This window comes from Diceros bicornis, chromosome 26 (assembly GCF_020826845.1).
Source record: "Diceros bicornis minor isolate mBicDic1 chromosome 26, mDicBic1.mat.cur, whole genome shotgun sequence".
Taxonomy (NCBI): domain Eukaryota; kingdom Metazoa; phylum Chordata; class Mammalia; order Perissodactyla; family Rhinocerotidae; genus Diceros; species Diceros bicornis.
In genome coordinates, this window is record NC_080765.1 from 23,115,659 (window position 1) to 23,132,182 (window position 16,524).

General features: G+C 41.0%; 1 protein-coding gene across 1 annotated transcript in view; it reads left to right on the forward strand.

Annotated features, from left to right (window-relative positions):
• The first annotated feature begins 4,246 nt into the window (after window positions 1-4,246).
• The window catches only part of NSMCE1 (NSE1 homolog, SMC5-SMC6 complex component), a 37,482-nt gene continuing 25,204 nt past the window's right edge, over window positions 4,247-16,524 (forward strand). The window contains exons 1-2 of the mRNA XM_058569811.1: window positions 4,247-4,326; window positions 10,844-10,990. Coding sequence (XP_058425794.1) covers window positions 10,855-10,990 — 136 coding nt within the window. The 5' untranslated portion in view covers window positions 4,247-4,326; window positions 10,844-10,854. The remainder of the gene's footprint in view (window positions 4,327-10,843; window positions 10,991-16,524) is intronic.

Genomic DNA, 16,524 nt, shown 5'->3' on the forward strand with positions numbered 1-16,524 from the left:
CTTATGGGGAAAATTGGTGTCTTCTTTTTATTTCCAACTAACAGTGAGGTCGAACAGCTTTCCACACATTTTTTTAGCCATTTGAATGTCCTCTTCTGGAAGATACAGTCTTTTGATCCCCTGGGAAACTCAATTTTTGCATCCGTTTGTGATATAGACAGACTTGGCATTTTCTTTAATTCTGCTGTTCTCGTTTTGGTATCAAGATTAGAATAGTTTCACAGAATGTGTTGGATTTCTCTGTCTTGTTCATATTCCTGTGCAGTTTGCATGATATAGTTTTGTTTTTTTGGGTTTTGCATTTTTTGTGTGTATCACTCCAGTAAAACTGTCTTGGCCTAGGCATTTGGGGAGCTGGAGCAGAAGAAGTTCTGCTACCTTTTCAATCTCATTGATGGATATTTGTCTACTTTTCTTCTTGGGCCAAGTTTTATATGTATTTTTGTCAAAAATTACCCCTTTTATGTAGGTTTTCAAATGTATTGGCATAAAGTTGTTCCTAGTATACTCTTATGCTTTCTAACATTTTTATTCTGGTATGTTTCCTTTGTCATTCATAATATTGTTTGTGTCATTTTCTTGATCAAATAAAATTTGTCTATTTTATTAGTCTTTAACAGAACACCAACTTTAGGTTTCCATTTTCTTTCGTTTTTCATTTTACTTATCTCTGCTTTTTGCTTTATTGTTATTTCCTTCCTTCTGTTTTCTCTGGGCTTATTTAGTTATTTTTCTACATCTTAAATTGAACACTTAAATTTTGTTTTCTTATTTTGTAATAGGTACACTTCAGGCTATAAATTCCCCTCTGGTTATTGTTTTGGTTGGATCCCACAAGTTTTGTTATGGCAGGCTTTTATTGTCATTCATTTCTAAATATTTTGTAATTTCTATATTGGTTTTCTTTTTCATGCGTACGTATTTTTCAGTTTCCAAAAGGTATGTTCTTTTTCTTTTAAAAATGTATTATAGGGGCCGGCCCGGTGGCGCAAGCGGTTAAGTGCGCGCGCTCCGCTGTGGCGGCCCGGGGTCGCTGGTTCGGATCCCGGGCGCGCACCGAGGCACTGCTTGGTAAGCCATGCTGTGGCGGCGTCCCATATAAAGTGGAGGAAGATAGGCACCGATGTTAGCCCAGGGCCGTCTTCCTCAGCAAAAAAGGAGGAGGATTGGCGGATGTTAGCTCAGGGCTGATCTCCTCACACACACACACAAAAAAATGTATTATAAAATCTTTTAACATAAAAAAGATCTAAAATTAAAATAATGAACACCTAGCTTAAGAAATAAGACTCAAATGTATGCTTTTAATTTTTTTATTTTTCATAAGTAATAGATGTACATGATAAAAAACAAATCATACTGTCTTCCTGGCCCCTCCTTAGAAGCAACTGCAGTTACTAACTTAAGGTGTATTCTGTGAGTTGTATGGGTTTCCTTTTGGCTCTCTTTTTGTTGTTGACTTTTAATTTTACTTCGTTGCGGTTCGTGACAGTGGTCTATAGATTCTTTGGAATTCACTGAGGCTTCCTTTGTGGCCAGTACATAGTCAATTTCTGTAAATGTTTCAAGTATGTTTGAAAAGAACGTAGGTGCTGATGTTCTTTTTCTAAAAGACAAACCTGATCCCATCACTTCCTCTCTGATAGCGTCTATGGTCTTCAGGTGAAAGACCAACCCCTTTAGCCTATGATTTGGCCTCAGGCTTCCTCTCTAGCCAAGGCCTCAGCCACCTCCCTTATGTACAACAAATTTATGTCCACATAGCTCTTGTACCTTTCAGGGTCAACTTTCAGAAGAACGTTTGAACTGTCAAAGTTGTCTGTCGCAGGCAGTCCAATATCTGCCACATCAAAGGTCCTAATAGATACTCACTGAACCAACTAGAGAATGGGCTGTCTTCTGAGGGTAGAGTCATGAACTCCAGTCTTTACTCACTACTTGCTCCTACTGAGCCCGATCCACCTCCCTGAGACCTCTGGTTGCTGTATCCCTCCATGCTAATTTCTCAGCACCGTCCCTACTTCCTATCCCTGCCTGCCCATACCACCACGGGTCACTTCAAAGACCCTCCCACCAACGCTCTCCAGTTGCTTTGCCTTCTAGCCACAGCTGCATGTGCCCAACCAAGCCCCACCCCAGGATGAATCCACACCAAGCTTCTGCTCTGAGGCCCCTGGCATGGGGATGGGAGATTGTGGGGGGATCAGGTGAGCGACTGTCCTCTCTACACATTGATGGTTTCAGCCTTAGCCAGAACCTCACTTTCGCATCTGTTCCAAACCTCTTGACTCCCTTCAAATCCCCTAGCATCTCCCTGGCCACTTTATTCAGCAGAATGATACTTTGCTACTTTACAGAGAAAATAGAAAACATCAGGGGTGAGCCTTTATCCCATTTCGCCTCCTTTCCTCCTGTTTCAGAAGTGTCTCTCTTTCTGTCTAGGATAAAAGTAATCCTGTCTCCATATGCCCTCGACTTCGTCCTCTCCTGTCTCCTGTTTTTATTCTATTGATTACTCCCTTTGTTCCCAAGTCTTCACATCTAGCCTTCCCAAACCATCCTTCCTAGAAGCAGTCAGCACTCGTTCTCCACTCCCTCGGCTTCCCTGCATTCACTCCTCTTGGAGGCTGATCTAGCTTCCTCTGTCTCTATGGGCTCTTACCAGCCATCAAATTCCAAATCGGTGGCATGTCTTTCTTGACCTCCCCAGAGCACTGACAACTCAGACCACACTCTGCTTCTCAACACTCTCTCCTACCTGTTTGCCTCCGATACCACCCAATCTTGAATCCCTTTCTTTTCTTTCTACCTCCTTTCTTGGCCCTTTGATCCTGACATGTCAGTGTCCCGGCTTTTTCTATTCGTGGTCCTCAGTTTTTATTTCACTACACAGTAGGCAAGCACACATTTTGTTACAAAGGGGCATAGTCTTTACTAAGCTCTGATCAAGTGGGAGAATGCTGGCTGATTGTCACCAGATTGCCTCATTTTTCAAGAGCTGTCAAATACCCTAGGGTTTTATGTGAAATGCCTCAACTTTAAATATTGATAATGAATTCAAAACGTTATAAAACTGTGCAGGGCAAACAAAACATGGATGGTCCTCCTTAGGGATGTTCTTCTCTTATTTGCCTGCCCCCTAAGGCATTTTATAAAGTACTTTATTAGAATGGTAACTCACACTTATTGAGGGCTTACTATGTGCCACTCTTCTAAGTGGTTTGCATGTATTAACTCATTTAATCTTATCAACAATGTGCTATTATTATCTCTGCTTTATAGATGAGCAAACTGAGGCAGAGAGCTTCAATACCTTGTGCTGGGTCTCAGAGATACTGAGTTTAAGCACCAGGATGCAAATCCACATGGTCCAGCTCAGGAGCTCAAGCCTTTAACCCTTACACTCTACTGCTTTCCCCATCAGCAGAGGAGGAAACTGAGGTCCAGAGAGGTTGAGAAATTGTCCAAGCTCACAGGAGTGGTAACCCGCCGAGTAGGGGTTTGAAACTTTCATCACAGAGATAGATACTTGCACTTTCTACTGTCCCTATAATTAGCTACCTATTTCCCCTGCTAGACTGCATACCCAGCTCTCAGACGAGACTGGAGTACAAATGTTTGTAAAAGGAGTGCCCTGGAGACTCAAAAACAGTCCCTTCACTTCTATTGGTAACTTCGGTTACTTCTCACAACAATCCCTAGGTAAGACTAGCTAACATTCAATCAGCATTTCCACGCGCGTTACCTTTTAAACCTGACGAACACACTACTTCATAGGGATTGTGATTATCCGCATTTAACAGAAGAAGAAACTGAGGCTCTGCGCAGCTCAGGAATTGCCCAATTTCCGGCAACTAGCAAGTGGCAGAGCCAGGATTCTAGCTCAGGCTGTGTGACAACAGACCCTCATTCTTGACCTTGAGGTCACACTGTCAGTTCTACAGATGGGGAAATTGAGGCACTAGCTTGTGCCCGTGGGATCGCGGCCCGGGGTGGGGGGGCACGCTGCACTCCTGCCCTTCTTCTCTCGGGTCGCCGGGCGCCACCGCGGGCCAGGAAGCGGCAGGCGACAAGGAGAAGCCCTTCCCGGTAAGGTACCGAGAGCGGCGCGGAAAGCTCGTAACCCCGGACCTCACCAACAGACTCTGCGACACCATGGCAACCGCGCGGGCCGGCGAACAGGAAGTGCGTCACTGGTGGGCGGGACGAACCTGCGACGGCCACCAATGGGAGCACCGCGTCCGCCTTCGCCCCGCCCCGAAGGAGGAGCCGAGGCCGCTTTTCTGCCGTCGCTTGGGACCGTGTGGGCTGCGTTTGGGGGCCTCGGTGGGTACCCCGGGGCGCGGGGCTGATGGGGAGGGGGAGTGTTGTCCGGGCATGAGAGGGGAGGACGGAGGCGGGGGTCAGGCCCCGGGGCCTGCCGCGTGCTGGGCAGGAGTGTGGCGCTGGGGCCCGGGGGCTCCGGACTTCGCATTTCCTGGTGGGGAAACTGAGGCCCGAAGACGGGCGGCAGAGGCAGGTGGGCTGGCACCGAGTCCCTCACGCACACAGACATTTTAAAATCGTAATCTTAGGTGAAAAAGTACTTTTAATCATCGGAGTTGAAAAATCAAAATACAAAATGTTATCAAAACAGTACGTAACTATGGCCTTCGCTGACCCCACTCTCAGTTACTCTCGCCCTCCTCTGTGCTTCACCCCTATTTTGTGTGCAGAACTTAATTACTTTGTTCAAGTCCACAGCCTCTTATTTTAAAGCCCTGAGGCTAGATGTGTGCAGAATCCCAAATTTCTCGAATTTTCGAAAGGTAAAATGGTGCATATATGCTCCGTTATGTCATGCCTTCCGTGGGGTCTAGGGCAGCATCCTGGAATCAAATACATTAATATTTCCGCAGCTACATACGTGCACATTTACACGAAAGGGGATAAAGAACAGCCATAAATAGCCTCACGTTAGGTCAGATCAGGTTTTCAAACTTGAAAGACGTGGTTTGCAGACCTTTTTAGATTTGAAAATTGCAGATAAGGGACCTGGATCATAATTGTACTGTTCACTCGTATTTCTCGCTTCTCTGGACTGGAGGTGCCACGGTTCCTGAACTCTGCTTTTGTATGGCCACTGGCTATTTCCATCACTAACTGTGTGTCACCTTGTGCTCTCTCAGCCTCAGTTTCCTCGTCTGTAAAATGGGGTCAGTAATGCTTTCCTCATAAGGTTCTGATGAGGATTAAATGCAACTGTGCATGTGAAGCACTAACACTGCATCTAGCACATAGCTCAAACGATTATGATTGAGATTTGCTTATTCCATAAACATTTCTATTTTATGGTTATTTGAGTAGACAATACATGTCCATGGTCAGTCTCTCCTACCCTGGCCCTCTTCATAAAGACAACTGACTTCTATGCATTAACAAGCCTATCTGTATCTTTCACGCTATTTCCCTTCTCTTGTCCCCAAATTAGAGTGTTCTATACGGTGTTCTTACTGACATTTATTTTGGCTGTTACTTAACATATTTATATCATTTTCTTATTTTTTATCAAGATACATAACATGCCGATAAAAATGTGTGAAAATGTAAGTTTGAAGAATTAGAATGAACACCCATATACCCACCACCAAGTTAAGAAATAGAACATTGTCTATCCTCAAAGCCCCACAGAATCCTGTCTCCCCTCGCTGAAGATAGCCTCTGCCCTGCATGTTGGGTTACTCATTCCCTTGTTTTTCTTTGTAGTTTTTACTCGCCCTGTATCTCTGATGAGTGCAATGTACAGTTTTGCTAGGTTTTGAATTTTGTATAAATAGGATCCTAGTATATATTTTGTGTGACTTGATTTTTGCACATAAGGTTATGTACATGAGATGCACCCATGTTGATGTGAGTAGCTCTTCTTCATCTTCGTTGCTGTTTTGAATTCCATGGTATGACTATAAGTGCTTTATGTAGGCATTCTTCAGTTGATCGTCATTTATACTGTTCCCAGATTTTTGCTATTACATGGTGCTTTTACAAATATATTTCCTGGGGCAAATGTGGAAAAGTTTCTCTAAGTTATATACCTAGTAGTGGATTTCTGGGGATATCCAAATTTGCTAGTAATATCAAATTGTCTCAAGTGGTTGTAAGAGATTATACTCTACCAGCAGTGGATGAAAGTTGCGGGCTCAGCCATTCTCAAGAATTTTTGCCTATCTGGTGATGGGTAAGACATTAATCACTGTGGTTTGAATACTCAGTTGCCTGATGAAATTGAGATTGAGCATCTTTTTCTGTATTTATTAATCATTTGTGTATCCTGTATGTGAAATTTCTGCTGCTCATTTTTCTCTTATGGTTGTCCTCCCCTTACTGATTTGTAGGAGTTCTTTATATGTTCTGAATATGAATCTTTTGTGGCTTAAATGTTTTTCAGATACCTTCCAGTTTGTAGCTTGTCTTCTCTCTCTCACTCTCTGGTATTTTTGGTGAACAGAGGTTCTTAATTTTAACAAAGTTGAATTTACTGATATTCCTTTATGGTTTGGAATTTTTTTGTCTTTTTAAGAAATCCCTCGTTACCTTGGGATCGTAAAGATATTCTCCTATATTGTTGTCCAAAAGTTTTGTCCTGTTTCCTTTCTTGTGACCTTAATCCTCAAGAATAGATTTTTGTGCATAGTGTAAAGAAAGGGTCTAGTTTTATATATATTTTTTTCACATATGGATAATCAGTTGTTCTGGCACATTTTATTGAAAAGTTTGCTTTGAAATGGAGTTCCATTTCTCCAACATGTCAAGTATCTACATATGCATACATTTCTGAGTTCTCTGTTCTGTTCCATTGGTCTTGTGTGTCCATTTCTATACCATTACCAGACTTTATTCGTTACCCTAGCTTTAGAATGAGTTAGGACAAGTCCTCTGCCTTTATCTTCTCCAAGAAGGCCTTTGCTGTTTTGCCTTTACACTTTCCATGTAAGTTTTAGAATTGTCTTGTCAAATCACAAACAGACACACAAAGCCTGTTGGGATTTTGATAGGAATTGCATTGATTCAGTTGCATTGGATCAATTTGGATTTTAAAATGATTGCTTTCAACATTTCATCCTTAAGTATGTTTGCTCTGGGTTTTTGTAGATGTCATTTAGTAGATAATGGAAGTTGCCTTCTATTCCAAGTTTGTTAAGAGTTTTTAGTACGAATTAAATGTTGGGTTTTGTCAACTGTATTTGCTGCATCTGTTAAGATGATTGTATGCTTTTTCTTCTTTATTCTGTTAATGTGGTGACTCACATTGATTGATCCCCCCCAGCTTTCATGAGATATTATTGACATATAACATTGGATGATTTTAAAATGATAATCTATTGCTGGGATAAACCCAACTTGATGATGATTTATCATCGTTTTTACATTCCTAGCTTTGGTTTGTTAATGTTTTGCTTTGGACGATTTCATCTATGTTTGTGTAAAATATTGGCCTTTTATTTTTCTTTCTTCTGAAGTCTTTGTTAGGTTTTAGTGCCCAACTTGTGTCAGCCTTATCAGATAATTTGGGGACGGTTTGCTCTTTTTGTGGCTCTGGGGTAGTTTGTGTAACATTTGAAATTATTTGTTTCTAGAATGTTTGGTAGGATTTCCTGATAAATCCATCCGGACCTGAAATTTTCTTTGTGGGAAGATGGATTTCCCATAAAATGTCTTCAGTGGTTAAGAAACTTTTAGGTTTTCAAATAATTCTGTAGTGAGTTTTGAATGAATTTCCTATGACTTTGCACATATTTAAAACTTCAGATTGTTGTAAGTTGTTTATAATATCTTTTTAAATTTGCAGTTTGTATCTGCAATTCGTTTCCCTTTTTCCTTCCCAATAGTTTATGTGTAAGTTTTCTCTCTCTGGGAAAATGTTGTCAGAGGTTTGTCACTTTTATTGTTTTATTCACAGAATAATTTTGATTTTGTTAATCTCCTCAAGTATGCATTTATTTTCTGTTTCATTAATTTCTGCTCTTCATTATTTACTTTCTTTGGATTTAATTTGCTGTTCTTTTTATAGCTTCTTTAGATGGATGCTTAACTCGTTAATTTTCACATCTCCCCTTTTTATTTTTATTTTTTATTTTTTAATTTTTTAATTTATTTATTTTTCCCCCAAAGCCCCAGTAGATAGTTGTATGTCATAGCTGCACATCCTTCTAGTTGCTGTATGTGGGACGCGGCCTCAGCATGGCAGGAAGAGTGGTGCATCGGTGCTCGCCCGGGATCCGAACCCGGGTCGCCAGTAGCGGAGCACGCACACTTACCCGCTAAGCCATGGGGCCGGCCCGCATCTCCCTTTTTTAAAAAATATAAATATTTAAGGCTATTAATTTCCCTCAACTGCTTTAATTGTCTCCCACCAGTTTTTGTGTATAAAATTTTGTTATTTTCAGTTCAAAATACTTTCTAATTTCCAATAATTCCTCTTTGATAATGGATTATTTAGAAATGTGTTTCTGAAATTCTAAATGGAATTTTTCTAGTTATCTTTTTGTGTTGGGTTTCCAACTTTATTGCATTGTAGTTAGAGAACATGTTCTATATGAGGCCAGTCCTTTAAATTTTGCTAAGACTTGCTTTCTGGGCTAGCATGTGGCAATTTGCATAATTGTTCTGGATATGCTTGAAGACTCTGTATTTTGTAGCTCTTGGGCACAGTGTTTTATGCATGTTCATCGGAGTAAGCTTTTTGCTATGTTGTACAAATCTTTTCTGACCTCACTGATTGTTTTGTTCATTTTATCAATCATTGGAAGAGATATGTTAAAAACTCCCACTCTGGTTACAGATTTGTATGTTTATCTTTGTAGTTCTGATCATTTTTTGCTTTAACTGTTTTGAGTCTCTGTTATTAGGTGCATAAACGTTTAGAATTGTTATATCTTCTTGGGAATTGAACCTTTTTATCATTTTGTGGTGACTGTCTTTATCTCTAGTAATGCTTTCTGCCTTAGAGTCTGTTTTGTGTCATATTAATATAGCCATACCAGCTCTATTTTGGTTAGTCCGCAGAGTATATATTTTTCTATCCCTTTAATTTTTTGGTGTTTTTATGTTTTAGAAGTAGCTCTTATAATCATATAGCTACATTTTATTCATTATTCAATTTGACAAGTTTTTTATCTGAAACAGTCTGGCTGTGTCATCTGCTTAAAGACCCTTAGTTTGGAGAGCCTTAGTCTCTAAAGTTTCTAGGATAAAAGTCCAAATTCCTTAGCCTGGCACATTCTGTCCTTGTGCCCAGAACAACCACTGGCAAATAAGTGGTGCTCTATACATAAAAACGAGGTAGATGAACGGAGATACCTGGTCCTAGTGACAGGAAGTAAATTTGACGGGACTCGACGACTGGCTGGGTCTGAGGTTGAAGGAGAGGAGGATCAGAGTTTGACGCTCAGGTCTGCGGTGTTTTTTTTGACTGCATGGACCGTATCACCTAAACCAGATGATTCGAGAAGAGGACTTGGGGAAGAAAAGGATTGAGAATGGGTAAAGGAGATGAGTCCAGTTCAGGATTTGTTGAGGTTGAGATGCTTGGTGAGGTATTTTCGAGACTATCTAGCAGGCAGAGAAACGGGGCATGAGATAGTGCATCTTCCCCGCTCTGAGGTCCAGTTGATGGTGCTGTTTAAAAAGAACAGTAACTAGCATTTTTTCCTGTGTGCCAGGTTTTTTCAGCATTTTTCTCCCGTATGTATCTCCTGTGTGCCAGGTTCTTGGGAAACCGCTGGTTTCCCAAGAACTTCATCCTATGCCTTTAAGATAGTTATTATTATCCCCATTTTATAGATGAAAAAGCTGAGGCTTGGGGAGATTAAACATGTTAGCTAAAAATGTTTTTGTGCTGTATTTGCCTAAGGTAACGGTGAATTTCTTGTCAGATCATGGCATTACTTGAAGTGAATGTCAAAACCTTAGAATTCCAGGCCCCTCTATAGTCAGATCCTCCAGGAAAGAGACTGGGGAATCTGTATTTTCATGCGTGGGTTGGGTGATTCTTCAGATCAGGCAGCTCTGGCAAGCACTAGTCTCAATGCCACCTGTCTCGTTCTAAACTGACGCTCTTAGCCCCCGCACTGTGCCACCTCTTGTGGCAGGAGCAGGCTTTTTGATCAGGGCTTGTGTAATACTTTTATCGGCTCTGATCTTTGTGGTTTGTGGAAAGATAGCGTTTTAGTAGAGAGCAGGAGATTTAAAAATACCCTACAGGCCTACCATGACAGTTATTTTATTAGTGGTTTGGGAGAGGAGAAGGAAGCCAGCATTTGCTAAGTGCTTACTAGCGGTTCTCTAAGCAACGAACGTTATTCTACTTTTATAGTGAGAAAATGGGGCCTCAGCTTAATTTATCCAGGCCGTAGATCTGGTAATTGGCTGAGCCAAGGTTCAGACCCAGAATTGTCTAATAGTAAAAACAGCCAACACGTATTTGGTGCGTGGTATGTTACCAGGCTTTTATATGTATTAACTTGTTTAGTCCTTGTAATAATTCTTTGCAGGACGTTTCAATCATTGCTGTCATTTTACAGATCAGAAACTGAAGCAGATGGAGGGTGTGTCCCAATTTCACACACCTAAGTGGTGGAGCCAAGCTGTGAATCCAGGCGTTCTGGCTGGCTCCAGAACCTACACGTCTCACCACTGCCGAGTACTGACTTGCCTAGCCCCTGACTGTGTCTTTTTCACATTTGTACTATTGAGCACGCTGAACTTGATTTGAAAAACCATAACAAAGTAATATGTGTTCATGTAAATTAGAACATTGCTTTTGGTGTGCTCAGAGGTGACTAGGTTTCATTGACTCCTTTTTTAGTTGCTTCGTACATGCAGGGCAGTACAAGAAGAATGGGCATCATGACTGATGTCCACCGGCGATTCCTCCAGTTGCTGATGACTCACGGAGTGCTGGAGGAGCGGGATGTTAAGCGCCTGCAGAAGCATTGCTATAAGGTCCATGACTGTGAGTATCGTCTCCCTGTTCCCAGGATGCTCGGGTACTGTGTGATCAGAGACTGCTGACATTGGTATAGTATCAGTCAACCAGTACTCCTGAGCTAGGCATTCAAGTCTCGCACAATCTCACGCCAGCCCGTTTTTCTACTCTCATCTTCGACTTTTTGTTTTTTTGGGTAAATCTGACATTCAGCTCATATACAGCTCTAGAGCTGTATAGTTGTGGTTCACACCAAGGCTCCAGCCTGAGCTTCTTGTCTCTAAAATGAGGATAATTAATTGAAATTGACACACAGAGTCAGAGGATTAGGAGACATGATACATACACAACCTCTGGCACAGGGAAGGTGCTCAGCTGGCTATTGATAGTAAGAGGGCAGCTTGCATAGTGGTTAAGGGGATAGCCTTGGACTCTGCCAAAGCTAGAGAACGTGCCATCCCTGCCCTGTGCCAGCTGTGGGCATTTGGAGCATCTTCTTGGTGGGTTGTTGGGAGGAGTAGATAAGATGGTACACGTGAAACGCTTAGAGACAGGATCTGGAACATACTGTTTTTCAGTAACTGAAGGTAGTGGTAGAAGCAGTAGGATCAATGTTGATAGATCAGTAAAATCAGTATGGTAGATCTTGTTGAGTTGTGTGTCAGTATGGGTAGATATTAAGTGAAAAAGAAAGTCGATAAGTTATACTTATTGTATGATGTCATTGTGTTAAGCTTTTTGTAAAGTACAAAACGATTTTCATTGTTCATGAATACATACCTTTACACGTAAATGGGAACAGAAGGATACGCAGCACACTTGTGAGGTGCTTGCCTTTGGGGAGAAGAGGGGCAGATTGGTTTCTCGCTAGAAATCAAAGGACACTTTATCCTGTTTTGTTCTTTTATTAAAAAAAAAAAGACTTAAAGCAAACATGACATTATTAGTATAGTCTAATGGTTGTCACTTCTGATTAATGAGAATATAGGTTTTATTCTATGTTTTTGTCTTTTTCTATATATTTTTAATTTTCAGAAGAAAAGCGGAAAAAACATCGAGGTGAGCCAAGCCCAGAGGGATGAGGAAAGGTATGGGAGGGTGGCGAAGTACACAGGTGAGGGGACACGAGAAAAGGTGCCACCTGTAGACAGCTTCAGTCTGCAGCATGATAGAGGCAGAAGCCAGATCCCAGAGAGCTGAGGGATGAGTGGCAGTAAGAAGGGGGAGACAGTGAGTACAGAAACAAATATTCTTTTGTGATGTGCAGAAGAAGGAAGATGAAAGAGGGTGGCATGTTAGAGGAGAGGCAGGGTTTGAAGTGGCTGGTCCATTGAAGCATCCCATGGGAGACTCTGGGAGCTTAATGGTGCATGTTAACAAATTAAAGGTCTGGAGGGGTCCTACAGTAAGGAAATTTGTTTAACTTGGTTTAATCCTGTGTATCCAAACTTAGTTGACTTACAAATAACATGCCTTGGAAAAGGCATGAATATATGCCTAGACAAGAATATATGATGTGTGGGAAGAAAATAGGTTGTTTTGGTGTGTAGGTTTACAGATCATGAAGAACCCATAGTATGTACACCATAGTGGTGGGTTGGTGTTTTTTTTTTGGTTAATTCCATAGACAGTGCGGACTTCTAGAAAGATCTGAAACAGGAAGTGACATAATTGGTGCTGTGTTTGAGAACTTTCCTTCTGGTGAAAACATTTGCTCGAATTGCCTGCACTGCGGTGGATAGGGGTCTTTGGTGGGAGCCTCCTTTATGGAAAGGGAGTATTATACCTGTTAAGCTAACTTCTCTTGCTCTTTAAAAAGCACAACAGGACTTGAAACCTACCCTTCAGTATCCTCCAATGATGGGCATAAGAATGCTTTTCTTAATCTTTTATCTATATGACAATTCATTCCTTCTCCCTTTTAGTTTCTCATGTATAAGTCCTGAGTGTGATCTTTAATGTTGATGGGGAAGTTTCATAGCTCACTGCAAGGAGCCATATGATGCTTTAATACTAAAAATGAAAGTGTTTTTGCCTTTATTTGACCTTTAAAGTTGTTATGATCTAATTTAGGAAAGTCCTGTAGAATGTGTCTAGGAATTGATTTATTCTTCACACTTTATGTGCCATTTCTGTGCATCAAGATGTGGTATGGCTAGGGTAATCAGGTTAGAACTGTAGTTTGTTTTCCCCTACCCTTCATTAAAATGAGAAAAAAAAAAAAAAAAACCTTGTTCCCAAGCATTATTGTTATTTGAGAGATTTTAAAACAAGAAATGATGAAAAGAAATTATCTCAAATTAAGTAAATACTTAAAAGACCCAATTTCATTAATCTCCTATCTTTTGAAAAGATGCCGAGGAAAGTCCCCTTTTACCAACTGGAAAAATATTTAGCTTCTAAGAGAATTATGAAACAAAGGAGTCATTGAAACTGCAAGTTATTCCAATTGCAGTTTCCCACAGTGTTGGTCCAGTTTATTAAAGCACTTCCTATTCTGGGCTTTGGTTTGGGCTCTTTTCTTACTGTCATTAGGGGGAAAACAAATTCCCCAGTTCTCCTGGCTAGCAAAGAGTTTTGATTTTGTTCTGATGTCCTGGTGTAAAGCCTTGGGTCTGGCCTTTCTGAATGGCACTGGGGACCTGTGTTTTTAGATTACCTTAGATTTTGAGCCAGAGCTTGTGTCCATGTATGTGCTCATCCAGCACAACTTCCTAAGATCTCATGTGGGTCAGTCCTCTGTGCTAGGGACCAGTGACACAGAGATAAAGCTTTTGCTTTGCCTTGGGTCTCACGAATCATACAGACACAAAATCAGATAAGTATAAGCCCCCTTGGTGGAAGTAGGTATAGGAGGCCTAGGGAGTGATGGTTTAGACTTGGATTTGAGGATTTCCACTTTTGACTAAGATAGAGTAACAGGGACCAATTACCTTCCTGTATGAAACAATTGAAAAATGGACAAGATATATGAAACACTGAACATTAGTCAGTGAAGGACAGTGATGTCTTGGGAGATAGGCAGTGAGGGTTTTTTTCCCTCCTGAAACCAAATATGTATTGTCTTTTCTAATACCACCTCTCCAATTCTCTGGACACCAACTGGGTGTCCAATAACTCAAGTCAGTTCTGACACTCTCTACCTGGAGGTAGCATCAGATCCCACAAGACTGCCCCCACTTCAGATGCCAGTCACAAGTCCTAGGCCAGCCTTACTGCTGACCAGCCAGCTGTACATCAGGGGTTCTTATGACCCCCTCCTCAGGTTCAATAATTTGCTAGAATGGCTCACAGAACTCAGGAAAACACTTGACTTACATTTTCTGGCTTATTAGAAAGGATACAACTCAGGAACAGCCAAATGGAAGAGATGCATAGGGCAGGGTATGGGGAGCAGGGATGGCATGGAGCTTCCATGCCCTCTCTGGGTGCTTCACCCTCCCAGCACTTTGATGTGTTCACCATCCTAGAAGCTCTCCAGATCCTACCATTTAAAGGTTTTTATGGACATTTCATTACATATGCATGATTGATTAAATCATTGGCCATTGGTGATTAACTTAATCTCCAGCCCCACTCCCCTCCCCAGAGTTGGGGTATAGGGCTGAAAGTTCCAAGTTTCTAATCAAGGCTTGGTCTTTCTGGCAACTAGCCCCTATCCTGAAGTTATTTAGGGACCTGCCAAGAGTCTCCTCATTAGAACAAAAAACACTCTTATCACCCTTATCACTCAGGAAATTCCAAGGGTTTTAGGAACTCTGTGCCAGGAACTGAGGACAAAGACCCTAGTATCTTTCTTATACCACAGGCAAAAGTGGGGTGAGCACTACGATTGCCTCAGCTCAATGCCTTGAGAGAGTTTTCAGGCCATGGCACAGGGGAAACCCAACCAGAGCTAGACAGACTGTCTGAGTTGAGGAGATGGAGATGAAAGTTCAAGGAGATGAAAGCAGCCAGACTTTGCAGGATCGAGTAGTGGAGAATAGAGATACACAGAGAGAAAACTAGTACCACCTCTTTCACGCTGCATCAAAGATCCAGCTGAGAACTGATGACCAAGGGAGCTACCTGAGGCGAAGGAAAGAACCAGTTGAAAGGATTAGAGAGAAACAATGCCGGATGTTCACACAGGGCTGGGAATAGTGCCTGCTCCAGGCCCAAATGGCTTCACTGGTGAATTCTACCAGACATTTAAGGATGAAGTAATACCAATTCCACCCAAAGTCTTCCAGAAAATTGAAGGGGGGGGAACACTTCCCAGCTCATTCTGTGAGGCTTGCATTGTCCTGATACCAAAACCAGACAAAGACATTGCAAAGAGAGAAAACTAAAGACCAAGATCCTTCATGAGTATAGATGCTAAAATTCTAAACACAATTTTAGCAAATCTAATCCAGCAATATATAAAAAGGATGATATGATGTGACCAAGTAGGGTTTATCCCAAGAATGCAAGGTTGGTTTAATATTTGAAAATCAATCAATGTAATTCACCATATTAACAAACTAAAAAAGAAAAACCATATGATCATCTCAGTAGGTGCAGAAAAAGCATTTGACAAAATCTCATATCTACCCTGGCATGATGCAGCAAAAGTTACAGAAAACTAAAGAGATCCTAAGAAGCAGAGTATAAGCAAGGTAAACAGGACCTCGGGGCTTAGAGCAGGGGAGAGGAATCAACAATTATCTGCACAGTTAAAAATCCAACGTCTATTCCTGATAAAAACCCTCAGCAAAGTCGAAAAGCAGGGAACTTCCTTAACCCAATATAGAGTATCTATGTAAAACAGCTAACATCATATTGAACTGTGAAAGACTGAATACTTTCCGCCTAATACCAGGAGCAAGACAAGAATGGCATTCTAGTCATTTCTGTTCTAGCCAGTACACTCAGGCAAGAAAAAAATAAAAGGCATCCAGTTTGGAAAGGAAGAGGTAAAACTGTCTGTTGACAGGCATGATCATTTGTGTAGAAAATCTGATGGAATCTTCAAAAAAGCTACTAGAAATAATAAGTGGATTTAGTAAAGTTGCGGGATACAAGATCAGTATCCAAAAATCAGTTGTATTTCTGTATGCTAGTGGTGAATCACTAGAAATTGAAATTTTAAGAAAGCACCATTTATAATAGTATCAAAAATATGAAAACCTTAGGAATAAATCTGACAAAAATTTGTAGGACCTATACGCTGAAAACTATAGAATATTGCTGAGAGAAATCAAAGAAGATCTAAATAAATGGAGGCATACCATGTTCACGGGCTGGAAAACTCAATATTGTTAAGATATCAGTTCTCCCCAAATTGATCTATAATTTAACTCAATCTCAATTAAATCCCAGGAGGGCTTTTTGTGGAAATTGACAAGCCGATTCCAAAATTCACGTGGAAATGTAAAGGACCTAGAAGAGCCAAAACTACTTTGAAAAAGACAATCAAATTTGGAGGATTAACACTGATTAATTACCTGTTAATTAAGGTCAATTAATATTAACTACCTGATTTGAAGACCTATTTTATAGCTACCACAACAAGGCAGTGTGGTATTGGCATAAAGATA